Source organism: Misgurnus anguillicaudatus, chromosome 2 (assembly GCF_027580225.2).
Source record: "Misgurnus anguillicaudatus chromosome 2, ASM2758022v2, whole genome shotgun sequence".
NCBI classification, from domain to species: domain Eukaryota; kingdom Metazoa; phylum Chordata; class Actinopteri; order Cypriniformes; family Cobitidae; genus Misgurnus; species Misgurnus anguillicaudatus.
The window spans coordinates 28,560,727-28,588,536 of record NC_073338.2 but is presented as its reverse complement, the minus strand read 5'-3'; the positions used below and the strand labels follow the sequence as shown (position 1 = coordinate 28,588,536).

Sequence of the window (27,810 nt, the reverse complement as noted above, 5' to 3'; positions counted from 1 at the left end):
TAAAAACATTATTTATGCATTTCTTTAAACTTTGTAATTCCCCCCCGATGACCTGCAATGCCTCTGTCTGTGGACCATCGATCAAACATGGCGGCTTCGCAATAGATGGAAAGCTTGAGCGAAAAAAATGAAATGATTTCACTTCAGTGTTATTGTTCACAGTCGTACCTGCAGAACGGTAGGCCATATGAATTTTCCAACAACATTTAAAGGTGGAATCATCAAAGAAGCTTCAATATTCGTCTATGGTCATGGTTTTTCAAGCCTGATGTGAAGCATAAAGGGTTTGATTGCTACCTTGCTAGCATACTCTTATGGTATGTGGTAACAGTAACCTAATGTCTGCAACAGACAGATGTCAAAACATTTTCAAGACTGCAGTTAATGCACCAAGTTCTTCATATTGAGTGCCAGTTCGATTTATTTAAAATGACTGTTTTTAAGCAAATTAGTTGCATGGTTGATAGCTGCATGTAACGTTTTGTAAACCTGTTTAGTATAGTACTTGATCCACTGAAATGTATTGTGTATTTTTAGAATTTAAATCACGACAATAATATCTGAGTCCATGACAAGTGTGATTGCGTTTGAACGTGCTATCTACGTGTTTACACAGATGTTCTTACTCACAGCATGTGATTTACATTCCGTTGTGCCACAGAATGAAAAGGTTTTCCCCTAATTCTCTACATAGTACATTGTAATGCATGTAAGCTTAGCCAACAAACTTATTTCTGTTTGCTTAATGTAAATTTGTGTCTTTGTCCTGCATTGTATTTAGGTATAATAAGGTATTTTGTAGTACTAGCATCAGATACTGTAGTGGTATCTACCGGTGTTAAACATCAGTATGTATGCTGCAAAGCACTTTTTAAAGGGCACCTATTATGGTCTTTTTACAATATGTAATATAAGTCTCAGGTGTGCCCAGAATGTGTCTGTGAAGTTTCAGCTCAAAAAAACCCACAAATCATTTTTAATAGCATGTCAAAAATGCTTTAAATGCAAATGAGCCACAGCTCCTCACTTCATTACAAAAAGACAGTGAGCGCTTTCAGTCAAAATACATCTGATTGATACAGTCTAAGAAAATAGTATCTAGTGGAAAGAGTACAACTCACTGAGGGTGGAAACTATGGTAATGCAGGACTGTAAGTGGGCGGGGCTTTATCAATGTGACCTCATATTGATAAGAAAATCAAAACGGCATATCTAATTAGACTGCTTTGGTTTAATGTAATTTTTGCATAATAGGTGATCTTTAACCTTGTAGAATTTCTGTTGTTGGGAACACTGGGTCTTTATTCTGAGCATACTGGACTGACCTGCATGCCCAGAAATGCATATACAATAGAGATTGATTAGTTTACCACATTTTTACTTGTTAAAACTTGCTTCTCTCCACTTGCTGTGACTTAAAGTAGTAGATATGGATCATTGGCCAAGTGCATTTGTTTTTAATATTTTTTCCTTTAATATTCAGTCTTCTGTACAATTTTCTGTTTATCATATTTATCATTTGCAACAATAGCAGTAGTTATAATGTAACTACATATACACAATTGACAGCTAAAAATGCATAATATTTCTAAAATGTAAAAATTATTGCTATTTCCTTACTTACTGGTGCGCCATTAGCCTTGCAAACAAAATCAATTGAATTCCTTCTGATGTGATGTCACAACTTACCATCAGTTTACTTTTTTACATTTTGATGTAACCAAAGTATGCAGAACATAATGTGATTTAATGTGATACTCCAAATACAGTAATGCATTGATTTGTTTATCTTCATTTAACTGCAGTACAATTTTGCTGGAGACAAATCAGTAAATATCTTTTGAATGTTTTTTTCACATACTAAAAATGAAAACTAGGGGTGCACCTATAAATGTCGATATACACTAATAATATGTGGAAGATAACTATTCTGAATCGCCCAGCCAATATTATTCACAGCTATTTCATGTACTACGGCTTTTGATCAGTAAGTCCTTATCGATCTGAAATCACTGTTAGTTTGAGTGGTTTATAACATGCATTTAAAAAAACAACACTCGTCAAAAATAATCATTATATATATTCTTTTTTATCATGAAAATACCTGAAAAGGTTTGAATCCCCCAGTCAGATTAGCTACAAGAGACAGAGATAGAGTGACAGGCTACCATTCATTTTCAATTGGAGTGGCCGTTTGCCAGCGACAAGCGTCGAACTTGCCGCTGCGTGGGCAAGGCGGGGCCAAAATAGACATTCAGGCTATTTTATGCAAATTGTGAGCGATGCGACAAAGCGACTGCCAATCAGAGTGAAAGAGCAGCGTGACGTAGGTCTGTGGTCGAGTCGGAGAAAATAATTCAAGATTGCGGAAAATGCGTATTTCTGTATATATCTGATAAGTTTGGCATTTTATCTCATATATTTTGTTACTTTTATCGAGAAATAAATACTTTTAAATCCAAAAACACCGTTCTTGTAACTTAACAATACCTCTCAAGTGACTTTTGATACCGCTTTTAGATACTAGCCAAGGAACGGCCATCAAGCAAGTGCGTGTCGCTCGGTGTCGCTCACTTTTGTAGCCAATGTGACTGTAGGGTAAGACATTTCCTGGAGCTGGGTTTCATAGCTACGCATGTATGGTTCTTCGTCTGCAGCCCATATTGAGTTTCTGCATGAGAGCGCCCTCTGGCTTTTGGATGTAGCAGCATTTCACCTAATTCATTGAGAAGCATAGGAAGCATCATCGGCCGATATATCGGTGCACCCCTAATGAAAACCTAATGAAATGTGTGATACAGTATTAAAATCAGGTACTTATCTACTGTTTTTCTTTTTTCCTTGTTCCTCAGAAACGGTCCTTAGGTCTCTTAGGAATGTCTGGCTTGAACGAATGTGCCAATGTAGGGGAAATTGACACCTTGATGTCAAAATTCTCGAAGGACCTTTTGAACACTGAGGCATTTTCTCAAAACGGGATTTTAATAGGACCATCAGTCCAGTGTCCTCAAGAGACCATGGCACTACTCAGTGATCAGGGAGACCTCCTAACCAATGTCGGTTTTATGGACTCCATGTGCACAGATGGACCACCCAAAGCTGCTTATGTCAATGGATCCACCTCACCCCATATCTCAGATGATATCTTGTTGGATATTTCGAAAAATGTGCCAGGATTCCTTCCTAAGTCTTTAAATGCACAGAATTCTGTCACAAGCAGCTTTGAAGGACATGATCCACTCAGAAAAGAGGGGGAAATAACAATTAGGCAAACATTGACAGCAGAGGATGTTGAGAATAGGGGGATATGGGGCTTTGATACCGAATCTCCAGAAATCTCACTAGATAATTATGATGATGCAAGTGACCTAAGCTGGAATCCCCAGAAGGAATTCATGAAGTTCCTGTGGGATGATGAAAATGGTCTTGAAATGGAGGAGAAACTTCCCACTGTTCCTTCACCCATTAGTGTTCAGCCACCGCTCGGCCACAGAAGACGAAAACGTAAAGCAGAAATTGTATTTAAAGTTGATCCCTCAATGGACCTCTATTCTAATTTGGATTTTGACTCAATAGATCACCAGGGTGAAGGAAGCCAGGCAGAATGCAGTCCGGTTAAGAAGATACGTTCTCCAAGGAAAGCATCCAAACCACGATCGCCCAGTGTAAAAACTACAAAGTATGTAAATGGAGCTGCTGAGGCGGTCAAAAACCTTTTCCCCAAACCAGCTAAAAACCGTGTTTGCAAGACTGAAATGTTGGGATTGATAATGGAAAATTTACCAACAGATCCCGTTTCTAAGGTGGAACCTACAGTTTTTTCACGTAAGAATAGTTATAAAGAAAAACCTCAAGAACAAAAATCACCAATCACGTTTAGTGTAGACACACCTAGTTCAAAGCCATTTATATGTAAGGAATGTGAAATGTGTTTTCATGACCGAACTTTATTGATAAATCACATGAATGTTCACAAGGGAGCACAACAGAAAACTAAGAAAGAAAGAATTGAGTTGGATAAACTTAAAGATGAAGGTAAAGATGCAAGTTTGCAATGTCCCCAGTGCACATTTGGAACCAACTGCCCAAACACCTTTGTCCAACATGCTAAGACCCACGAGAAAGACAAGCGGTACTATAGTTGTAATAAGTGTGATTTTGTGGAAATGAATGAATTTCAGATGAGGCATCATTTGCTTCATGAGCACTCCGAAAGAGATGCTGATCTGACTGTTTGGAAATCAGATGGTTTTGTGGCACGCAAAGTCAGTAAATCAAGCAAAAATGCTGCATCACCTCCAATGTCATACTCCTGTTCTTTTAAAAGGAAACCTAAAAACATCCTCGGAAATCATGTTGACGCTTCATGTCTGACAAAATTTAATGAAGACCAGAAATGTTCCCTTGCCAGCAGCGATGAAGAATCATCTGTTTGCAAAATTCTTACCACACACGCACAACCAGAACCAAGGATGTCGAAATCATCTGTGAAGCTCGAGACGTCGTACAAAAACGAGAGCAGGTTGACCAATGGTAAATCTAGGCGAATACAAAAGGACAAAAAGTTACGAAAAGTTTGGACAAATAACAAAAAAATCCAAAGCCAGTCAAAACTTGACACATCAATTCACACTCTTTTATCAAGAAAGAAATGTGGAGACCAGAGTGCCTCAGAATTCAAATCTCATCAGGATCTTGATGGTATCAGTGCAACAGGGTTTTTAAGCAAAGGCCAGTGCCACAATAACAGTTCTCTCGAGGATGATAATGCAGTCTTTGAAACGGAAGGGACTTCATCCAAATCAAAGTGTCTGAAACGACCTATCATTTCTAAAGAAGGAAACGCTAAAAGCACTTCTAAATCTGATAAGAATGTTACTTCTTTAGAAGATATTGGAAACGGTGATTCTTGCCAGGGATCTAGGTCAAACTCCATACATACGGAAAAGCAAACATTAAAGAAGTCACCTTCCAAAAGGAAAATGTCAACTCCATTCCACAATATCCAAGGCCAAGATATTCTTTTAGATTTTCCAAAATGTAGGCAAAATGTCAAGAAACATGAAACATCCAATTGGAATAAAGAATGTAGAAATAATGATGACTTTATGTGTGATTCTGATCACAATGTAAGTGCATGTCTGAGCCAAGAATGTGATCCTGATGTCAACGCACACTTAAGAAAACAGACGTCACCTGTAAAAGGACGTCTTGGTGCCTCCACTAGTCACTTTGCGAGAGATCTTGGTTCTTTAAGGACATTTTCTGTCAAAAAAGAATACAAAGATGAAGAGATTTACAGTGATGGCACAGAGCCATTCCCAGATGTAAAACGTGAATTGGGCTCTGATCTTGAGACAGACCTGAAGGCTTGCCCTTACTGCCCTGCTGCATTTGAGTCTGGTATTAGTCTCTCTAATCACATACGTGGACATTTGCACAGAGTGGGCCTGAATGCACGCAATGCAGTATCTTCGGCTAAGCTGACTTCACCTGACAAAGTACCTCCAGTTCGGCGACAAACGCTGCCACAAATCAAAACAGGTGATCCTTTTTTTGTACTTTTTACATGTTACTATCATGGGTTAAAGTTATCCGTCACTACGACGGATTTTCGTTAATTGCAGCCAGTCTAGGACAGATTTCCGTCAATTTCAAAATTGCTTAAATTCAGTTTTCATAAAGATGACGTGTATTCATCTCGCTAAGTGGGATGTAATCAAATCCTGGAGTGGAGCGAAAGCACGTTCTTCTCTCCATTGTAAGCGTTCTGTAATCACTACGCTCCAGATTCACTCCGGGTTTTCTGACTTAAGTTGAGGTATAACTTGAATATTTCAGCTAGCATGGACATACTTATAATGCAGGAAGGCTGTGATGTATCGGAGATCGATAAAGATGTAAAAGACAAATGGAGATTGACTTGGCTTAGCAAAATGGGGAAGATTGGCAAGCCTTTTATTTCCTGGGCTCAAAAAATCACACAGCCAGGTATGTGTCTTTGCACAGTATGCCTAGAGGTCCTGTATTTTGGGGGTAATTGATTTATCCGTACGTGATCACCAGTAACCTGTTTTTTGACTGCTATGCTGATAGCCAAGAGGCAGATGACATAAAAATCCTGTGAGAGTGATTTGAGAAATCAAGGAGACTGCTATCGAAATGTTCTCGCAGTACTTTGATGTCATCCGCCTATCGGTATAGGTGTGCCACATAAAGTTGAACAAGTCACAACAGAAGCAGCGCTGATCACGACACTTGAGGATGATTACCAACACCTGTCATCTGATCACAGACCCCCTCAAGTGAAGTGTACATTAAAGGGGGTGATATAATATGATTTCATATTTTCTTTTTATTTAGTAGGGTATTTAGCTGTCTCGCCTCAAAGTAGTAAGTGTGTTTTAAAGGAAAACACCACCTTTTTTTGTATTTTGCTGTGTTCTTGCCTCAACTTGGACGAGTTAATGCACACCTATCTTTTTTCGGTGCGTGCACTTAATCTTTGTACAGCGTGTCGTGAATGTGTTAGCATTTAGCCTAGCCCCATTCATTTCTTAGGATCCAAAGGGGCGGCAGTGGCTCAGTGGTTCATGTAGGTTGTCTACAAACCGGAAGGTTGGTGGTTCAATTCCCGGCTCCACAGGACCAAGTGTCGAGGTGTCCTTGAGCAAGACCCTTAACCCCAGCTGCTCCCGACGAGCTGGATGGCGCCTTGCATGGCTGACACCGCCGTCGGTGTATGAATGTGTGTGTGAATGGGTGAATGTGAGGCAAACTTGTAGAGCGCTTTGGATGGCCATAGGTCTGTTAAAAGCGCTATATAAATGCAGTCCATTTTACCATTTACCAAACAGCCACCAAACACTTCCATGTTTTCCCTATTTAAAGACTGTTACACAAGTGTGGTGGCACAAAATAAAACGTGGCAATTTTTTTAGTGGTTAAAAAATGAGAACTATATTATATGAAAACATGTAAGTGTTTGGTGGCTTCTAAATTCATCCCTGTTTGGATCCTGAGGAATGAATGGGGCTAGGCTGGATGCTTACATTCACGACACGCTTTGCAAGGATTGAGTGCACTCATTGAATGAGGATGGGTGTGTATTCATTTGTCTTGGTTGAGGTAAGAACATAGTAAAATATTGAAAAACTGTGGTGTTTTCTTGTAATGAACTTATTTGTTAATATATTTGATGTTGACTGCAAACTACAGCTTACAGAATGTATGTTTTTTCACACGTAGATTAACATGAAGTGCATTACGTTTTTTAACCCTTAGTGCAGAATATGTGCATCATCTGCACACTCTGAATAAAAAAATTGCATAAAACTCAACAATCAGCCTCAGAAAGTTAATTTGAATTCAGTAATGTTCAAATAATTAAAATGTTCTTTTAAAATAAGAATTTGATGTAGTAAGAAAATTCTTCAAGGCACAGCACCAAAAATCATAAAATTAAAGATAAAAATTAAATAATGAAAAAAGATTATAGTGGAATAAAAGTATGGTTCAGAATAGGACATGAGGAAAAAGCGTTAAAAGGGTTAGATCACTCCAAAATCAAAATTTTACCATGAATCACTTACCCATGTGTCGTTCCAAGCCTGTGGGTGCTTCGATCGTCTTCGGAGAACATTTTTGGATGTTTTTGATGGAAGCTGGGGGGCTTGTGTCTTTCCCGTGGACTGCTGTTTCCCCGGCACTATTCAGGCCCAGAAAAGAGTGTAAGACATCGCCAAAAACATCCATGTGTCATCAGTGGTTAAATTAGAATATTATGAAGCGACAAGAACACTTTTTTGTGCTAAAAAATAAAAACTTTGTTCAACAATTTGTTCTCCTCTTTGGCGGGTTCACAAGCAGACTACGAATTCATACTGTGACCTACTGACATAGTTTCCAAGCAACCAGTAGACTACAAGTTCTCACCATGACCTTTCTACGTAGTTGCTTGGTAAGAACTTGTAGTCTGCTCGTGAACGCGCCAATGAGGAGAACGGTTTGTTGAATAAATTTTTAGTTTTTTTCCTTGCGTACAAAAGTGTTTTTTTTCCCCGCTTCATTGTATTTGAAGAGTTTGGTTCCAAAACGCAATAAATCCATTTTGACAAATTTTGGTAAAAACGTGTTTTCTATACCAAGAAAGTGACAAGATGAAAACAACTATTTTCTGTTACAAACTTTCACACAGCATCTTTAGGTTATAAAAACATAAAAAATTCAAATCCATAAGTTGATTTTCAAAGATTTATTATAAAAACGGATTATTTTTTCCACAAAATGCAATAAATCCATGACAAGTTTTTATTCAAAATGCTATAAATCTATTGAATCAATAGCCTATAAATGTGCATTCATCTTTGCCATGTTATATTCATTTAGTTGACTAGTTTTACACACTAATTAAAAATATAAACATTAATGTTATTAATCAAAACACTTACTTTGTCATATTAAGAACCCTGTCATTGCGGTTACTTGACGTCTTCGCTTAACGTCTTTCACAGCGATCATCTGTAAAATGTTTTTGGTCCTGCTCGATTTTCGTTGACTTCGAGTAAAATTATGGAAAGTTTTTCATAAGATCCTCTGGGGTCAATGTGTTAGCATGAGAAGCTTGATGCTGTCGGGAGAACAAGCACCCGTCTCCCGAGTGCCTTTCAGGGAAATTATTAGCTGTTGATGGCTTACGTTTCTTTCCCATCACAGAAAACCATCACAGGTTTATCAATGCAATTAAAGTATTATTTTGTTTTGTTTGTTGATCACAAAGTACAAAGTAGATGAGGAAAACTAGGACTCCATGTACTCAGCGCGCCGCCATGTTTGTTTACATTGCGTGAATGGTGCGCTGTGGGATTTATTGCGTTCTGTAAAAAAGGGGGAGTGGCGTTTATCGCATTTTGGGAAAAAAGGGAGAAAAGATGACAGAATAACACGGCGGGTATTGGATTTTGCGTAAAATTAAGAATTTACTTTTAACTACTGACCTGATATAATGCTGATTTTGGCAGTAACTCATTTTTTTCAAAAATGCCGTTTATTGCGTTTTGGAACCAAACTCTTCATTTGAATAAACCGCAGATGGACTTTTTTGGCGATGTCTTTCATTCTTTTCTAGGCTTGAAGATTGTCGGTGGAGTGGCGGTCTACGGGACGGTCACGGGCCTCATGGTTTTCATCAAGATTATCTAGGGATGTGTTCTGAGGACAATCGAAAAACTTGGGGGTTTGGAACGACACAAGGGTGATTTATGATAACATTTTTATTCTGGAGTGAACTATCCCTTTAAATCTACGATTACATTTGTTATAATGGAAACATGGTAGTGTTAATCTTATAAATTACTATTAAAACATTAATAACAATGAGGAATAGAAGTGCAGAAGAGTTCGCTATTGAAATTATACATTGAGGTGTTCCTATGAAAGAAGTTCCAACTGATGATGATTCATTTGTCTCAGTTGTTTTTTGTTTCAAGTGCCCACCTTCTGGCCACATATACTTGATTTGTGTACAGTCAGGGAAAAGGGTGTGTTGGCACGTCATGAACAGATGCACAATTTTAAGAGTATTTTTGAGGTAGTGGTCCGAGTAGTGTAGTGTGCAGGTTACTTAGTTTAGATATTTAGATTTTTACTTGAATTTTTACTCTCTGATCTCAACAGAGGTGAACACATCCGAGACTGATTCTAAGGCAACTGACTGTCAACAGACCGAGCTAGTCTGTCCTCTCTGTCGGGAGTGGTTTGACAATAGGACTGGGCTTTCCAATCATGTACGAGGCCATCTGAAGCGTCTGGGAAAACCGACTTCCACTGCGTCGAAATCTCCAGTGATCATATTGAAGGAGTTGATGCGTGACAAGAAACAGTTCCAGATGAAGTTGCAAGTTCTTGAAAGGAAGTGCAACAGCTCCAGGTTTTACCAGCCTATTAGACTAAGTAACGGTTTAAAATTCTCATCTACTGTTAAACGGCACAGACACATATTTTCTCGATCGGGAGAAGAAAAGAAAAAGATAGAGAGCAATAAAAGCTCACCCCCAAGTGATCTGATTGGAATTTTAAAGAAAAGAAGGGCCCATGATGAGACCAAAGCAAAGCATCTAACGCACACAGCAAGAAAGGCTCTCCTTTTATCTTCAGGCAAAGATCGTAGCCCGGAGATACAACCTACCAAAGCAGTGCCAAATTCATTAACAGGTGAATATAAACTGGATTTCACAGTATTTTAGCGATCAGCTGTAGATTTTACAATAGAAGTGCCTGTATTCAGTTCCAACAGGTGTGCACAAAACCTCTGCAGTCCTAAAATAGTCCTGCTATAATAGAGCACAAACCAAGCAGATGTTTATATTAGAATATAATTAATTTCATGGCAGCGCAACCAGTAGCACACATTTTTAATTCGGTAAAATCTTCAGATCCATTTATTATCAAAAGCACATTTAAGACGTTTTAAAAAAATAATCTCATTAAAGGCGGGGTCCACGATGTTTTGAAAAAACACTTGTAGGCAATTAGCAGTAAGGGGCATGTCTGCTAACCAACATCGTTGTCTGGGTTGCGTATGTGTGGGGCGGGTCTATCAAAAGAAGGTCCAGATTCTATTGGGGTAGGGGCGTGTTTGTTTAGGTGATTTCAAATGTCAACATTGGCTTTCAGAGATCGTGCACCCCGCCTTTAAAGGGACATTCCACTTTTTTTGAAAAATGTGCTTATTTTCCAGCTCCCCTGGAGTTAAACACGATTCTTGCCGTTTTGAAATCCATTCAGCTGATCTTCGGGTCTGGCGCTAGCATAGCTTAGCATAATCCATTGAATCTGATTAGACCATTAGCACCGCGCCAAATAATAACCAAAGAGTTTTGATTTTTTTTACTATTTAAAACTCGACCCTTGTGTAGTACTAAGACTGACAGAAAATTAAAAGTTGTGATTTTCTAGGCAGATATGGCTAGGAACTATACTCTCAAACTGGCGTAATAATCAGTGACTTTGCTGATGTAACATGGCTGCAGCAGGTGTAGTGATATTAGGCACTGCCCGAAGATAGTCCCCTTGGTTACTTTCAATGGCAAGGGGCTATTTTCGGGCAGTGAGTAATATCACTACGCAGCTGCATCCATGTTACAGTAGCAAAGTCCTTGATTATTACGCCAGAATGAGAGTATAGTTCCTAACCATATCTGCATAGAAAATCACAACTTTTAATTTTCCGTCGGTCTTAGTACACGATGTAACTACAGAAGAGTCAAGTTTTAAATAGGAAAAATATCAAAACTCTTTGGTCATTTTTGAGCGCGATGCTAATGGTCTAATCAGATTCAATGGATTATGCTAAGCTATGCTAAAAGTGCTAGCGCCAGAACCGGAGATCAGCTGAATGGATTCCAAAACGGAAAAATAAAATGTTTATCTCTAGGGGAGCTCGAAAATGAGCATATTTTCAAAAAAAGTGGAATGTCTCTTTAAAGGTATGTTTTGGATACTATAAACTGTGACAACTATAACTAATTCAATTATTGGAAAAGTGAAAAAGAAGGATATAAAAGTAACAAAGAAAAGTAACAAATGTGGTTCATATTACAGTGTCTGTACTAACTTGTTTTATGTATTCTTTTTCTGTTACAGAGAAAAGTGAAATCAATAGAAAAGTGTGTGTGCACTGTAATGCCACCTTCCACAGTGGTGTTAGCCTGTCCAATCATTTGAGGGCATATGCACATCGGAAGAAAAAAGGCCTTCTTGATGGAACAAGTATGCATTTTTTTTTCGTGCTTCTTGTATTTGTTACATTTAATTGCCATCACACCCATCATAAAATAATTCTGCCCAAGGGGATAGGGTTATAATATTTGTTTGGTTATGTAATCTAAACATGCCAGTCACCCTGAGGGTAACGAAAACATTTTTTCTTTGTTAAAGTCTCCCTGCAGTCAAGAATTGTATTATTTAAAAGACATGTTGAGCATCATAATAGCATATATAAAAGTTTTAGACATATAAATGACAATACTTTCTTGTATAGTTGTTCATAATTGCATTGTTTGTTTTAGCCTATGACTGTAAACAAAAAAAGCAAAGATCGAGGTCTGGTTTAAAGAAGAAAACCTTTCCATTGCTGCATACTTCAGAGGAAATCTACAGATTAACTTGCAGGTAACGTAGTATTATTACATATATGTTAATACATGTAAAAATATAGTCAAATAGCTTTATGTAAATGTGTAACCTAATGTGCGATTGTTTCCACGTGCAGGTTTTGTGATCTAGTCTTCCAAGGCCCTTTGTCAGTCCAGGAGGACTGGATAAAGCATTTACAAAGGCACATTATGAATACTGCTGTACCACGCACAGGGGCAGGAATGGTGGAGGTCACCACCTTCCCCAAAGACTTTTGCTCTAACACAGAACCACCGGCACAACCTTCAGTGATGCAAACCCCCTCATGAGCCCAGGAACTGTATAGACGCACATCTTGTCCTCGGAGTATCACTTGTATGTAAATCGTTTGTTTCGAAATTTTATATGGTCATCGATAATGGATTCATTTTTTTCTACTCGTAATAGGGAGTATTCTTGTCAGACAGCTTTTTAGATATTGTTACAATTGTGCTGGTGTTGTACACGGTTGATCGTACAATTGGTGGGTGAATGTGTTGAGATTTCAATTGAACCCACCACCAAAAGACAACTTTTACCTCAGATGATTTTCAAGGCATCTCACATTGGGTTTAATACAAAACTGAAAATCTTCTGTATTTGACTTTTAAGCCATTTCAATTTCAAGATTTTACACAATTGCATCTTTCTGGTGTCCTTTCTATAAATCTCGGACGGTGCGCAGTTGATGCATATGTAGAGAAATTTAAGTCTATATATATTTACTTGATTCAGAAGTTTGACTTATACAAACACATCAGTCATTATTATGTGAAACAAACGGTTACATTGATATTTAGCACTTCAAACAGTATGCATGTCATAACTCCCTTATTAGATAATTTCCCTAACAGTAACATTTTGGTTTTCACTTACTACGTGCTATTGATTTTTACATTGATAAGTTTGCCACATGTGCTGGAAAGAAACATTACCTGTTACCTGTGTAGGCCATTTTACGGTTCAAATATTTTTGTGTATAAACCTTTTTAGGTAATTTATGTGAAAATGTAAATCTCTATAAACCATTTTGTTGTTCAGAATAAAATGTTTTTGTTGTCCTCAAAATGTTCATTTGTTTAGCTTTGAATGTAACAATATGTATATGAATGTGTTTATGTTCACTGTATGTGCCACACAATCTTACTCTTTTGCCAAGGGTAGCAGTTTTTTCCACACATGAAACTGAAGACTAAGCATTTTGTCTGTCACTTAACTCATTCCTCGCCAGAAAAATTGCCCGTCAGCATTTTTTGTGTTTATTACAAAAGTTTTACAAAATGCCTTTTCTTCTAAAAATATATGAACTTACAAATATATCAAATGAAAGACCCTCTGCTTTCAAACAAACAAACAAAAAGGGGGAAATGTTTTATCCTATATATATATATTTTCTCTGCTTATAAACTCTTAAATATGAGTATTTTTCTTAAAAAATACACAAAAATATTTTTTGCAAAAAGCTGAAATAATTGCATTTTTATGAAGGAATTTTGTTAGCAGATTCAGAACGATTATCAAAATGTACACAGAGTTTAAAATTAGTAAATAACGTTTTTGGCTTCTTTTTTTTTATAAATTGGGATCTGGTGGATAATCGCGGTTACAGATTACATAAAAATTCATCAGGAACACTTTTTTTATGCAAATGTTTTCACTTAATTGACGAGATAACTCGTCAATGGTGGGGAAAGAGTTAAATGTGACATTTAGTGATCTGTTACAAAATCTGCTTTACATTGTTAAAGCTTTTTCACACGGGATTTAGAGGATTGTAAGTACTGAAAACATTCATAAAATTTGTATGAATAGACAAACTCTAAACAAGATTTATTTAGATCAGACATTTAAGTTGTTGTACAATTATAAGACTCACTTTGTCAACTGTATCTCCATCTATCACGATGTACAAATGTCAAGGGCATTTTTCCCACACATAAAACAAAAGAGGGGTGCATAAATCCTCTCTAAACCCACAAGACAAAGATATATGTATGGAGCAGCATAGCAGGTGTAGTCTGAATACTGTAATTCTTTAGATTTTGGTTTTGCTGTAGAAATCAAATTTTATAATTTCCTATCAAGTAGCAACCAAACACACTACCAACATAGTTTAGTATTAAAGCAAACACAGCATATAAGTCCAAATGTAAAATGAACTTTAAAAGCCTGATAGACAAATTATAAGCATGGCGCTGGCAATACGACAAATATGAATAATGAAAAGAGCATCTGGTTCGTTGCATTTTATTGTTTGCATTTAGTATTGTTGTGTTGCTGTACATAAGCCATTTTTGGTAGTTACCCATCATTTGAAAACAACTGCTGCAGTATACTTTGCCCCTTGTGTCTCATCACGGTGTTGCACATTAATCAAACTTGGGGTTAATCTGTTGCTCAAACCAGTTTAATCGGTTACTTGCAACAAAATTCTGCATCTAGTTTGCATAACATTTAATGACAACAAGAATCAGAAACAAAAAAATATTAAGGCATTAATAATTACAGCAGAATTTTAAAGGCGGTTTTAATACAGTAGGGCCAGGCAGCTTTAAACAGTCACTGTGGTTCTAATCAAGAGAAGTGCAGGGTGTGCATCCTCCCTTATGCCAAGCCTCAGTCCTTGATATGTCTCTTATCAGCAAAGACTCAACAAAAGGAAACGCATATCTTCACACTAAACGGTATGATGAAATATTGCTGTTATTGCAAAACACAAAAGTTAAACATTCATCATGTCTTTCTTCAAGCCAGATCATGTATTTATAATTGTATAACTTATTTAGAAATGCTGGTTCCTAAATTGATAGGAAAAATGTAAAAAAAAAAATCACATAAAAAAGCCCATGGACTGGTGGACTTGTGTGTGCATAAGAAAATTGAAAACACTTGTTTTTAAGTCCTCATCTGATTGGTTATATTTATGTGTGTCACGTCATGCGTCGTGTTCTTTAACGGTCTGCCAGAAAACAGAGCCGAACTGTGATTAGTTGCTTTACGTATCCATAAGACGACCGCTTGGTAAGTCCTTTACTTGTGAAAGCTGCTATGAAGTCCAGACCTTCTACAGTTAGTAGAAAGATCTGGGTGCGAGAGGTTAATAATATTGTAACAGTATGCAATAAGATATAGTTTTCCCTTTAAATAAGCATGGGGCATTTTGATTATGTACTAATACTGTAACTCAGTATCTTGTTTTAAATTTATCTTAAACCAGATTTCAGAAATCAGAATAGAACATGATCAGACTTTGTAGTAATTAAACTAAAAATACCTGCATCAACTAACGTATATAGTTTAAAAAGTAAAGTAGTAATAAAAATGTGCATAAATAACAGTACAGATAAATAGGCAATGATTCAAACAAATCAAGCATACTTTCTGTAACTAACTAACAGTAAGCAGTAGAGTCTGCAGTAGGCAAACATAAGCAAACCCAAAGCTGTCTTGTGCAATGTTCCTGTTACATTTTGCCACAAACGAATCTTCAAAGTGGAAATAACGGTCCGCCCGCTGTATCGGCTCAAATGCATAAGCAATTGGACTTTCAACATGCCTTTCAAGCTCGTCTTCCTCCATTTAAAAACAAGCGCGTGTTCAAAAAGTAAGGAAATGCTTGTATTACTTCACTGGCCAACGGAGCACACCGAGACTGTGACATCACATGCTGTGGTTAGGTGCAAGATGGCAACACCTTTGCTCTGAACATCCTGTTTTTCCTTTTATTAAAGTGGAAATCTGTTTACTAAATAATGTAAACTTGACTACTTCATTTCCACTTTAACACCCTTTTTAAAAGTCACTCGTTCATGCCACATCAGTCTCTGCTGATAGTTTCCTTCGCCTCAAGGGGCAGCGTGTCATAAAGGTGATCCTCCACAAAGAGAAGATTTCTGCGAAGAAGGCGACACTGGCCAAGTTGGAAAGGAAGGGAGTCTAAACAGTTTCCTTTCAGCTCAAGCTGTGTCAGTTGTATCAACTGCCCAATCGACTCTGGGATGGAGGTGATGCTGTTTTGGCCCACACATAAAACTTTCAGTTTGGTGCATTTAAACAGCTGATTGGGAAGAACCACAACCTTGTTCCCTGTGATGGCAAAATGTTGAAGGTTCTGAAGATTTCCAACTTCAACTGGTATGCTTGAGATAGAATTGTGGCTGAGGTCTATGTGCCTCAGTTTAGGAAGATGAAACAGAGTTGGAGGAAGGCTCTCCAATTTATTGTGGCACATAATCAGTGACTCGAGATTCTTCACCAGGCCTATAGATGGTGGAATAGCGATGATTTTGTTGTACCACAACTTGAGGCACGACAATCTCCTCAGATGCTGAAAGCTTATGACCTCTTCAATAGTCCGGATATTGTTCGTTTTCAAATCCAGTTCTTGCAAGTTAATCAAGCTAAAGATGGCATGAGGAATCCTTTCCAACTCACAGTTATGGAGTTCCAAATCAAGCAGATTGGTCATCTTTTTGAGACTGTTTAGCACCAATAACTTCGTTCCATCGTTATGAATCATCAGTTTGGTGAGGTGCGGTGACAGGTCTGTAAGATTTGAGGGTATCTTATTAAGATTGCTTTTCAGAAACAATGACTTTAGGTGCCTTAGATCTCTTAGTGACTCCAAACCAATCATCTTGTTGTGTTCAGAGTTTAAGTTACCAAAAAGGTACATTTCCCGGAGGCTCCTCAACAGATAAATCCACGACGGAATTTCTCCGACATCAGTAAACTTCACGTGAAGACATCGCAGGTGGTCGCGGAGAAAATTGAAAGCCGTTTGTTCGACTTTAGCGGGGGAGTGAAGCAGATGCAGTTCCTGCAGATTTATCATTTGAGAAACTTTGGCCGAAATCCTCACTTCAGGAATAAGCTCCAACTTGAGGATTTCCAGATCGGTCAGGTCGAATACAGCATTAGGTAGGCCTGACAGCATAAAGAGGTGAAGCTCTTGTTTGTCCTGAGCATTGCATATTACATGCTGACGCAATTTTTCATACGTCCACTCGTGGTTCAAGCTAATTTCTCGTAGTTTGTTCTCGCTGACCTCGGAGAGAAACACACCGAAACGTTTGGAGTACAGCTGATCGTATTGGTCTACCATATGTAGGAGAAATGCAAAGTCATTTTTTACATCAGGAATATCACTGAAGCTACTTTCCTCTCTGACTTTTTCAAACGAGTACTCTTTAAGTGGTCTCCTGAAGAGCCAGTATAGCGTATACAAACACACGAGTCCATAGAGACATATCATAGCCATGAAGGTGAAGAGGAGTTTCCTCAACATGAACGCCATGTTGTGTGTACAGTAAAATTGATCATAACCGGTCAATTTTTCGATTTTAGGTTCACATATATAGCAGAAGCTGATCTTCGCAGCAAAAGTTGACGTGTAGCTCAAGATCAAAATGACCTTTACTGCTTTTATTACTGTTTGAGCCACGTAAAGTTTATAGATGAAGTCACTGTCTTCTACGTGAGCTCGAAATTTTCTCACTTTCTCGAAAAGCGCCTTGGCCTGTTCTCCATCTTTTTTGTCCAAAATGGTCAGGCTGGGCCCTTCGGCGATGAGCCTTTCGGTGGGAAACTGCACTGAAGGAGTTTCAATCAAAGGGGTAGATTGACTGCTGTCCTCCTTACCGTCTGCAGATGGGTGTTTCTGGAAAACCACACCACCTGTGAACCTCTGCTTTTTGTCCTCGGAGTCTTCACAAGCCGTTTCTGATAAAGCCTTCGTCGTCCACGGTGATTCGAAACATCGTCCCAAAATGGAAACAAAATGCTCAATCTTTGAGCTGGTTTTTGGGTACTTGAACCAAAAATTGCTGCTTACCATCAGCACTATGGTGTGTATGAGTGCAAGGTATGGAAAATATTTGGAATACCACGGTAAGGCATCATGGTAGCACATTTGGTTGACAAAAATATACTGCTGATAATCAAGGTTTGTTTTACGTCCTTTGGGCTGAGGTTCCGTAGATGCACTTTTCGCATTCAAGGAGGTAGGTGGAGTGCTTTGAATTTCTTGAGCAGCGGCTCCAGGAAGATCTTTAGTTGGTGCGATTGACGTGCCGACGGCCGAAGTTGAGCGCTCCAGCGGAGCTTGTGTCTCTTCATGACCTGTGCACTGTAATTTCACACTTTCCTCCAAATTGGGAAGGCATGCCACTTGGTCTTTGGATAGCTGCATAGTCCCAGAAAAGATGGCTAACATCAACATTATTATCCCAATATAATCCATGAATACGTCCCACCATGGTTTCAGAATGCGATAGGTTGGTTGGATATCATTAAGGGATGCAACTTCAGTGAGACTAAACATCTCTGCAATAAAGAGGAGCGCAGTCAGTGCATGTTTGAACAAACAACACACATCCATAATCTCATGCATCACTTTTATGCAAATTGCACACATCAAAGCATCAGGTGTTTGAATAAAAATATAAGTATTCTTTTTTATTACATTATTCAGTTCTCACTAAACTGACTAGACTTATAGTAGGGTTACCCTTTGTGTGATACACGTACAATACACAGCGGACGTTACTGACGCACGATTTGACAAACACCTGCCAACCGCACGTGGCTTCAAGTTACAACATGAAAAGACCGTAGCATCGCGAGAGAATGTCTAAATTGCACTTCTGTGCGAATTCTTGCATGTTTGTGTGGCATGTGATAAAATCACATTTTCCGCGTCTAGGGTTAAACATTTTAACCTATCAAATATGATACGGTGAAAGTTACTCCTGTGCTTTAGCTTCTATTTTCTCCGACTGGTTGACAGCTGTTAATCATTAGAATTATACTCGTTAACTATTTATGGATTTTAAGAAATTGAAGCCAAACAAACAAACAAGGCCACGACTACAGGGTGTATTACAAAAGTGCATTATTAGGCTAAAATAAAATGACCTCAAAATAGAGAACTATTTACGTTATAATAATGCGCCCAAAATGGTAGGTCTAGACGTCGTAGGAATGAAAACACAAAAGTGAACTCGCATAACCTTCATTGCACTAGCCCCTGGGGGAATATACTGGCGCAAAATACAATCAAGAAATACGTATGAAAATACCTGGTAAAGAGAATACTTACTGCTTGAGTTCGCGTGTTTCACGCGGATGAAAGATTACGGTCTGAGATTGATTGACATGTGTAGACGGAAGGTTTGTCAAAAAGATATCCTTGCGGGAAAAACACAAACGTTACATAGTCGAATGCAAAAGCGGCGTCCAATAATCCTCTTCTAGCACGATATCGTCATGGTAACTCCATAAATGTCCAGCAACGTTTGTACTCATAGAGAGAGAGAGAGAGTGAGCTTTGAAATATGTGAGTTTTTGTCCGACCTGCTCTGACTTGTTATGCCGTCAGTGACGGAGTTGTTCCGCTCGTCAACTGCGCAGTTCATTGGACGATGCCAATAGCGCTTACTGTATGAACACAGCGTAAAGGTTAATGAATGATGAACTCTCAGCACATAAGACGAAGCTTTAACACAAATCGGTATAGATCCAATTATAAGTGGAGACTTCTGTGCCGAGAATTAAAAACACCACACGTCCTCCTCTTCTTATCTTTTTATTTTGAGGAATCTAGGACCCAGATGCTTGAAAGCTTTGTTAAGCTTGCTGGTTATTTGAGGAAATGCTTAGCCAAACCACTAGATGGTTTCTTGTGGTTTCAGTTAGTTTGTAAGGGGATATTAGATCTTTCTTTTGCTGTCATTAGCAGAATTCATTTTCCATTACTTTTCCCACCAATGGTTATAATACTTTGTTGAAGAAATAAAATATACAGATTTAGAAAATATGTGGTTTCTCTGCTGCCCTTATGCCAGTTGCATTGCCAGTTACTGTGCAACTGGTATGCATTGATGAGTCCATTTGCTTTCTTTGTTCTCTTGGGTCTAATTAAAAAGGAACAAATTATCCCACTGAAAAGCCTATGAGAGTTCTTATAATGGGCCCAGCCCTTGTTTTTTCAAAACATTTCAACTGAAATTTACTTAGCTTTTAATGACACACACATGTGAATAATTTATTAATAAATTAAACATTTAGTGATTGTTTATAATTCTCATAATTGTTAGATCATAAACAACATAATTAAAAAAGAAACTTAAGGAATAGTTTAAAGATGAGACATGATCACGAATCACGTGTATTATTTTATTTTTACAGTCTATGGTATTTTCCAGCAGTTAAATTCTATAAAATATAGCAGCTTAATACTATACAAGTGTTGGATATGAGTCCATTTATTGTGAAGTAAGTCTCTTCTTTTTAAAAAAAAAAAAAAAAGTTTTTGGTTTAAAATTGTGTATTTTTTATGAATCCAGAGTAAATTATGCTTTGTCCTGCTGTACAGAGACATTACTCATGCTTAGTCGTGACTCATGAGTCATGACTGGCTGGCACGTGAAGTCTATACATAAATCAACGACTTTTATCTTGCCTTATTTATTTTTTTATTTGATGATTTATTCAAATATTTTAGTTTTCCATTTATTATGCTTATTTTTTTTACAATAAAACATTTCAGTTAAGCAATTAAATATTTTGTCTCAATGAAACACAAAATATAAATGTGTGGTTTTAAAGTTATGACAAGAAACAGGATGTAACTCCATATTTGTTTGCTTGTGTTTTGACTACATAAAGTTTGGTACTTGTGGCTTTCCGTATCTAACATTTACACGTGACCTGGAAAACCTATAAATAGGGGTGGAGAGCGTCCATTGTCTCTACTAGCAAAGAGTCACCGCCGTGAACAGCGGACAGAGTAATAATATGGCGTCGACGAGCCGGTTAGTAATATTTTTTACGTTTTATCCTCTCTTTGTGTGTCTCTGATATTTGTCGTTAGACTCATGACATGTGGGACGTTGAATTTTCACGGTTTGTACTTATGCGTGTACAGTCGGTCACAGTTTGTTGTCGGTTGACTGTTTATAAGGTTGGCAGCTGTCTAACATGTATACGTTGTCATTTAATGCTAGCCCACGTTTGCTTGTCGTAGTTTGTCATAGTTTGAAACGACAACCAGAGTCGATTTAAAAAACAAATATTCTCACAAACAATGTTTCAGATGTTTTTTTTAGGTGTGGTTTCGGGGTGATGTTTAGTTACGGTAGTGTCGTACATCACATGGCTAACGACGCTAGCTGCACCTAGCTCAGAAACAAGATGGACACTTTAAAGTTTTCTCAATTTATCATTTGTCTAATAAACACGTTTAGAAAGATTCTCATGATGAGCTGCTGAAACGGCCTATGCCGTTTTATCCCAACTGACATCAAATTTAGTGGTTTTTGTAGATCAAATCTTTCAAACAGCAAAGTTGAACCTTGACAATGTCTGTTGTTGTGAATGTAAAGCTAATAAGATGTTTCCTGTTTACATTATAGTTAAAGTCTGTAACCTCTAACACTGTTATTTTGTTCTGTAACTAACAATTTGCGAAGGGACTTACTAATTAGAGTTCGTGTGAATCCCACGATTTCTCCTTCTGTTACAGTGGAGATTCTACTCTTCCTAAAGTGCAATGTCCCAATCACCCAGATGCACAACTGGTGGAGGACTACAGGGCAGGAGACATGATCTGTCCAGAGTGTGGTCTCGTAGTAGGTATGGTACTCTGATGTTCCACCTCTTACAGAAATGGAGCATTGAATGCCAAAAGTTTTCATTCCTCACTTGTTACACGTGTTACCTTTGCTCTCAGGCGATCGTGTAATTGATGTAGGGTCAGAGTGGAGAACATTCACTAATGAGAAGGCAACCAAAGATCCTTCTCGTGTTGGTGATGCTCAGAACCCTCTCCTCAATGGAGGAGACCTCACCACCATGATCAGCAAAGGAACAACTTTGGAGACCCATTTGCCAAATTTTTGTCAGATTCAAATTTATCTACATAAACAATTCAACCATTGATTTTCCAGGGAACAGGTGCAGCAAGTTTTGATGAGTTTGGAAATTCCAAGTACCAGAATCGTAGAACCATGAGCAGCTCTGATCGAGCCATGCTGAATGCCTTCAAAGAAATCACCACCATGGCTGACAGGATCAACCTCCCCAGAAACATCATAGTAAGTGTCTCGGCTCTGTGTTCATTATTAAAATCCATTCTCTTCAGTGATGTGAAACTTGTTTAAAACATCTGTTTTTTTATTAGGACCGAACAAACAATTTGTTTAAACAAGTTTATGAACAGAAGAGCCTGAAAGGCAGAAGTAATGATGCAATAGCTTCAGCTTGCCTTTACATTGCGTGCAGACAGGAGGGTGTCCCCAGAACATTTAAAGGTAACACCACCATCATCTTTCTTTTGTGGTAATTTATACACTGTACTACACTAAATGTATTTTATCTACCCAAGTTTACTCTGCTGTTGACATCAAGGAATAGTTCTTTGGAAAATAAATTACCCCATAATTTACTCACATGTAAGAACCCATGGTGACTAGGGATGTTTCGATCCGATATTCTGGATCGGTATCAGGGCAGATCCAGGCTTTTTGGCTGGATCGGTTCGAGGACAGACAACATGACCGATCCAATTCCGATACTGTGGGTTAGCCGTGGTTGTTACTGACAAGCTTTTAAAAGGACATAAAAAGTAGTATAATAGAAGTATAATAAAAGCACCATAATTGTTTTATGCACTATATTTAAAGTATTTTTTTAATACACTCAATAGCTTCATGTGAAGGAAAGGAACAAATGTACATTTAAAGATATTTACATTCACAGTAACACTGTAACTTACTCGCAAATGGGTTAATGCACTGTGAAGCGGACAGATGAAACGCGTCATTCACACACACAAGATAACTGTAGGCTATTTTAAAGATCTGATTTTATAAAGTCTCAGTAAGCTGTTGGATGGATGCAGTTTTACTTTGTGCTGAGCACATGATGCATCTATTCTCTTTGTGGCTCTTTGTGCACCCAGAATGTGCATAAAAAGCGTGGTCAAGGGCATAATTCACTAAATAACCATCTGCACACTAAAGTGTTTTTACTATGACAGTTTCGACGCAATTAAGAAAAAAATATTTAGCATACTTAACTGATCAAACGTCCCTATTATATGTTCTCCTAAACACTGCCATGATAAATAATTACTAATGTTTTCTTTAACTTGTAAATCATTTTAAATTATAAATTTTTACATTTAAAATTATACTAGATGTAGCAGAAAGCACTACACATTTAATTACAGTAGTATCGGGATCGGCTGATATTCGGAATTCTGGTATCAGAATCGGATCGGAAATAAAAGAGTGGTATCGGGACATCCCTAATGGTGACACAGGTGTCACATACATTAGTATTGACCTGGAAAGGTCCTTTTAAAGCCTTATTTAATGCAAGAAGTCCCGAAATTATAGGTTTAGTCGTGTGACACTATGTAAATTTTGGATTGCCGTTACAACATTTCCAAAATGGAGGTCTGCCTGGTTGCCACATGTTGCAGTGTTGGCTAATATAAAAAAATGCTTGTTTTTACTAAAACAAAAGTTTTTCAACCCATTTGACAGTTGAACTGGTTTAAGAACACGCCCTGTTAAACCTGTCTTGACCACATTTCTTGAATTGATGTAAAGCAGGTTATGAAAACATTGTGGTTATGTCACATTTGGCTGTTAGCATTACAATGGTAGGTAAAATATTGATGTGATATTTGTCACAAAAATGGTAATGAGCTGCTCAGTTAATTTAGCAGATTCAATTATTTTATAGTAGTATATTTTCATAAATAATCTGTTAATTCAATACTAGAATTATTTATCTTAAATTTAGCAAGAGTGGTCAGTAAGAAGCACACTACGTTTTTATTTCTTGAATGATTTGTTATACATATTGACAGTGAAGTCTTGTAAGTTCACTGTTGGACAGATCAGTCCATTCATTAAAATGAATCTCTTGAAATGAGTCATTACGTCGCAAATCAGACATTTGTGGACGTGAAAGCATTGTGCACGAATCACGGCTGTTAGGACATCGCAAATCATTTGTGTTTATAACACGGAAAACATTTTCTCATTGGACAGAATTTTGTCTTTTGACCCTTCACCATCGTTTCAGCTTTGTTTTGATAAATATGCACAACTCTGAAGAGAGAGAGAGGGCAGATACCGTATTTTGGAGACAAAGTGATTGGTTTAGGGGTTGATGCCACCCTAGGTGTATATGACTTCCTTTCTTTAGCCGAACACCTTTAGAGATATAAAGGCCCAATCGCATTTATCTGTCTTACCCCTTAAGACTGAGAAATGGGATTGGGCCTTTTAAGTCAAAGCATATTAATGAACAAAACAGGAATTCATACAACTCCAGTGGGTCTTCTGAAGCAAAATGATAAGATTGTAAAAGAAAACACATCATTGGTTCTCGTGTGTCTCACATATGATGACTAGTCATGAAACTTGTAAACCAATGATGGGCTTTTTGATGATTTAATACAATTGGGTACTATACAATGCCTTTAGGTAGAGCCAGAATATTATTTAGTATAACACTGTGTTCAGCTGAAGAAATGAAAGTATCATACACCTAGCAAATGCATTAAGGTGAGTAAATTATGGGGTCATTTTCGATAAACTATTCATTTTGCAGTTAGCTCACTAAAGGACGCTATAATATTGCTATTTTAACAAGTTTTACTGTATTTCTTTTAAATAATCCAAATCTCCCTTCACCCTAGAAATCTGTGCTGTGTCACGAATCTCCAAGAAGGAGATTGGTCGTTGCTTCAAGCTGATCCTAAAGGCTTTGGAGACCAGCGTGGACCTCATTACAACTGGAGACTTCATGTCACGTTTCTGCTCCAACTTGGGTTTGCCCAAACAGGTACAAATGGCGGCCACCTACATCGCCAGGAAGGCTGTGGAACTGGACTTAGTTCCGGGACGCAGTCCCATCTCAGTGGCAGCGGCAGCTATTTACATGGCCTCTCAAGCATCTGCTGAGAAGAAAACACAGAAAGGTAAGAAACTGTGATGCTTGATTTGGTTTGGCCTGGGTCATATTTATTTAACTTCTTTAACTCTGCGGACCCTGTACACGGTCCAAAATTACTTATTATTACTTAATATAAAATATTCCTTTAATTTATTTATAATGGTCTGTCATGGACCCAGTACCCCATTTTTAGAATCTCTACTTTCTGCAGATATGCATCACTTTGACATATATTTTACTGTAAGAAAGTTATTTACACTACTTGGTTATCCTGGCTGTGTGCTTCGGGTCATTGTCATGTTGGAAGACCCAGCCTCGACCCATCTTCAATGCTCTAAATGAGGGAAGGAGGTTGTTCCCCAAAATCTCGCAATACATGGCCCCGGTCATCCTCTCCTTAATACACCGCAGTCACCCTGTCCCATGTGCAGAAAAACACCCCAATGCATGATGCTACCACCCCCGTGCTTCACAGTAGGGATAGTGTTCTTGGGATGTTACTCATCATTCTTCTTCCTCCAAACACATTTAGTGAAATTATGACCAAAAAGTTCTATTTTGGTCTCATCTGACCACATGACTTTCTCCCATGACTCCTCTGGATCAGGGTTCTTCAACCCCCGTCCTCAAGGACCCCCTTCCAGAATGTTTTAGATGTCTCCCTAATCAACACACCTGATTCAACTCACCAGCTTGATAGGGAGACATTCTGGAAGGAGGCTGATGTGTTGGTTCAGGTGTTTTAAATGAGGAGACATCTAAAATTTTCTGTAAGGGGGTCCTCCAGGACCAGGGTTGAAGAACACTGCTCTGGATCATCCAAATGGTCATTGGCAAACTTAAGACGGACCTGGACATGTGCTGGTTTAAGCAGGGGAACCTTGACGTCTTTGTGTATTACCTTGGAAACGGTGGTCCCAGCTATTTTCAGGTCATTGACCAGCTCCTCCCGTGTAGTTCTGGGGTGATTTCTCACCTTTCTTAGGATCATTGAGACCCCACGAGGTGAGATCTTGCATGGAGCCCCAGTCCAAAGGAGATTGACAGTCATGTTTAGCTTCCATTTTCTAATGATTGCTCCAACAGTTTCACTAAGCTGCTTGGCAATTTCCCTGTAGCCCTTTTCAGCCTTGTCTCTAGTGTCCTTGGACAGCTCTTTGGTCTTTGCCATGTTAAAAGTTGAATTCTTAAGGATTGTATGGGGTGGACAGGTGTCTTTATGCAGCCAACGACCTCAAACAGGTGCATCTAATTTAGGATAATAAATGGAGTGGAGATGGACATTTTAAAGGCAGACTAACAGGTCTTTAAGGGTCAGAATTCTAGCTGATAGACAGGTTTTCAAATACTTATTTGCAGCTGTATCATACAAATAAATAGTTAAAAAATCATACATTGTGATTTCTGGATTTTTTTTAGATTATGTCTCTCACAGTGGACATGCACATACGATGACAATTTCAATCCCCTCCATGATTTCTAAGTGGGAGAACTTGCAAAATAGCAGGGTGTTCAAATACTTATTTTCCTCACTGTAGGTCATTGACATTTGACATAGGTCATTGCATTTAAAAGGACACACCCAAAAACTAAACATTTGTGCTCACACCTACAAAGTGTCAATTTTAACATGCTATAATAAATTATCTATATGATATTTTGAGCTAAAACTTCGATTTAAAAGTCTTGTGAAATGTCCCCTTTAAGAGTTTTGCATGTAAAATTATTTAATATGTATTTTTGGTTTACGTCCACTTCAAGGAAGATGTTTAGTGAACTGTACCCTTTATTATTAATCTTTAAGCATGTGAAATTGATAATGGAACATAAAAATGTGCAATTGAATGCTATAATATAATAAAAACAAAAGGTGTTTTACTTGAGTATGCTATAAAGAAATTATTGTTCTCTCTTGCAGAAATTGGGGACATTGCAGGAGTGGCAGATGTAACCATTCGTCAGTCCTACCGCCTCATCTACCCTCGCGCTGCCGATCTCTTTCCTCCCGACTTCAAATTCGACACACCGGTGGATAAACTGCCGCAGCTGTAAACACCTGTGTGATACACACACCGCTCTTTGGACTTTAAGAATTTTTGCCCTTTTCTCTTTGAAATTCATATGGTTCATTCTCTTCCCTGTGAAGAGCGACAAGCTTTTTGAAAAGACGATGGCAGGGATTCAACAAAGTACTGAGGACACATTCCAAGGTTTAACACAGATTGCAGGCTGTACTTTCATTTGTGTATATAAACTGTATATATGTCTAAGTGAGAACTTGATTGGTGGTTGCAACTAGGCATATTTCTTACTGTAAACATTTTCTTTTCTAGGAAATGATTATTTTGTTAGCTTGTTTGCATTATATTTAGTAATTTAAATAAATGCTTTTCAGAAAAGCACGTTGAACATCTCGGAAACCCCAAAAATGGTTTACAAATACCTTGAGCTTTGATGAAGCATAAAGCGTGTAGCTCAACGTATGATTTTATTATTTCCCCTTCTTAATTTCACAAGGCTAAATAATGTGAAGCAGAGGTTTCTCTTTGTGTTCCTATTCTTGTACTCACAGCTCAGTTATTATAAAAAAATTCCCGAAACACCACAGAACCTTTTTTTGAAGTGACAATAAATCATTTACAACAATTTGCACAGAGACTAACA

General features: G+C 38.0%; 3 protein-coding genes across 4 annotated transcripts; 2 read left to right on the top strand and 1 right to left on the bottom strand.

Moving 5' to 3' along the window:
• Nucleotides 1-48: 48 nt before the first annotated feature.
• znf644a (zinc finger protein 644a) lies at nt 49-13,242 on the top strand. Of its 2 annotated transcripts, none has more exons than XM_055202328.2 (6): nt 49-178; nt 2,853-5,544; nt 9,676-10,212; nt 11,644-11,769; nt 12,069-12,171; nt 12,272-13,242. In XM_055202328.2, the coding sequence occupies exons 2-6, from the start codon at nt 2,877-2,879 to the stop codon at nt 12,462-12,464; spliced, it is 3,627 nt and encodes a 1,208-aa protein (XP_055058303.2). In that variant the 5' UTR covers nt 49-178; nt 2,853-2,876; the 3' UTR covers nt 12,465-13,242. The 2 variants fall into 2 exon arrangements, with proteins under 2 accessions (XP_055058303.2, XP_055058302.2); XM_055202327.2 differs by lacking the exon at nt 49-178 and adding an exon at nt 179-317.
• Nucleotides 13,243-14,407: 1,165 nt separating this feature from the next.
• Nucleotides 14,408-19,760, bottom strand: lrrc8da (leucine rich repeat containing 8 VRAC subunit Da). The gene is made up of 2 exons (XM_055202326.2): nt 19,274-19,760; nt 14,408-18,498 (listed from the first exon to the last, which is right to left on the bottom strand). Exon 2 carries the CDS (start codon nt 18,494-18,496, stop codon nt 15,992-15,994), a length of 2,505 nt encoding a protein of 834 aa, XP_055058301.2. The 5' UTR covers nt 18,497-18,498; nt 19,274-19,760; the 3' UTR covers nt 14,408-15,991.
• A 1,071-nt stretch (nt 19,761-20,831) lies between these two features.
• On the top strand, nt 20,832-27,798 carry gtf2b (general transcription factor IIB). Its single transcript, XM_073876114.1, has 7 exons — nt 20,832-20,987; nt 21,698-21,807; nt 21,905-22,044; nt 22,128-22,268; nt 22,355-22,484; nt 24,890-25,171; nt 27,065-27,798. Exons 1-7 carry the CDS (start codon nt 20,971-20,973, stop codon nt 27,196-27,198), a joined length of 954 nt encoding a protein of 317 aa, XP_073732215.1. The 5' UTR covers nt 20,832-20,970; the 3' UTR covers nt 27,199-27,798.
• Nucleotides 27,799-27,810: the final 12 nt, after the last annotated feature.

Bases quoted from the DNA above. Each gene is read 5' to 3' on its own strand.
- lrrc8da (XM_055202326.2), bottom strand. From the start codon at position 18,496: ATGTTTAGTCTCACTGAAGTTGCATCCCTTAATGATATCCAACCAACC.
- znf644a (XM_055202327.2), top strand. The intron at 11,770-12,068 runs GTATGCATTTTT...TGTTTGTTTTAG, and splicing joins AGGCCTTCTTGATGGAACAA to CCTATGACTGTAAACAAAAA. The intron at 12,172-12,271 runs GTAACGTAGTAT...TTCCACGTGCAG, and splicing joins ATCTACAGATTAACTTGCAG to GTTTTGTGATCTAGTCTTCC.
- gtf2b (XM_073876114.1), top strand. The intron at 22,269-22,354 runs GTAAGTGTCTCG...TTTTTTTATTAG, and splicing joins ACCTCCCCAGAAACATCATA to GACCGAACAAACAATTTGTT. The intron at 25,172-27,064 runs GTAAGAAACTGT...TCTCTCTTGCAG, and splicing joins TGAGAAGAAAACACAGAAAG to AAATTGGGGACATTGCAGGA.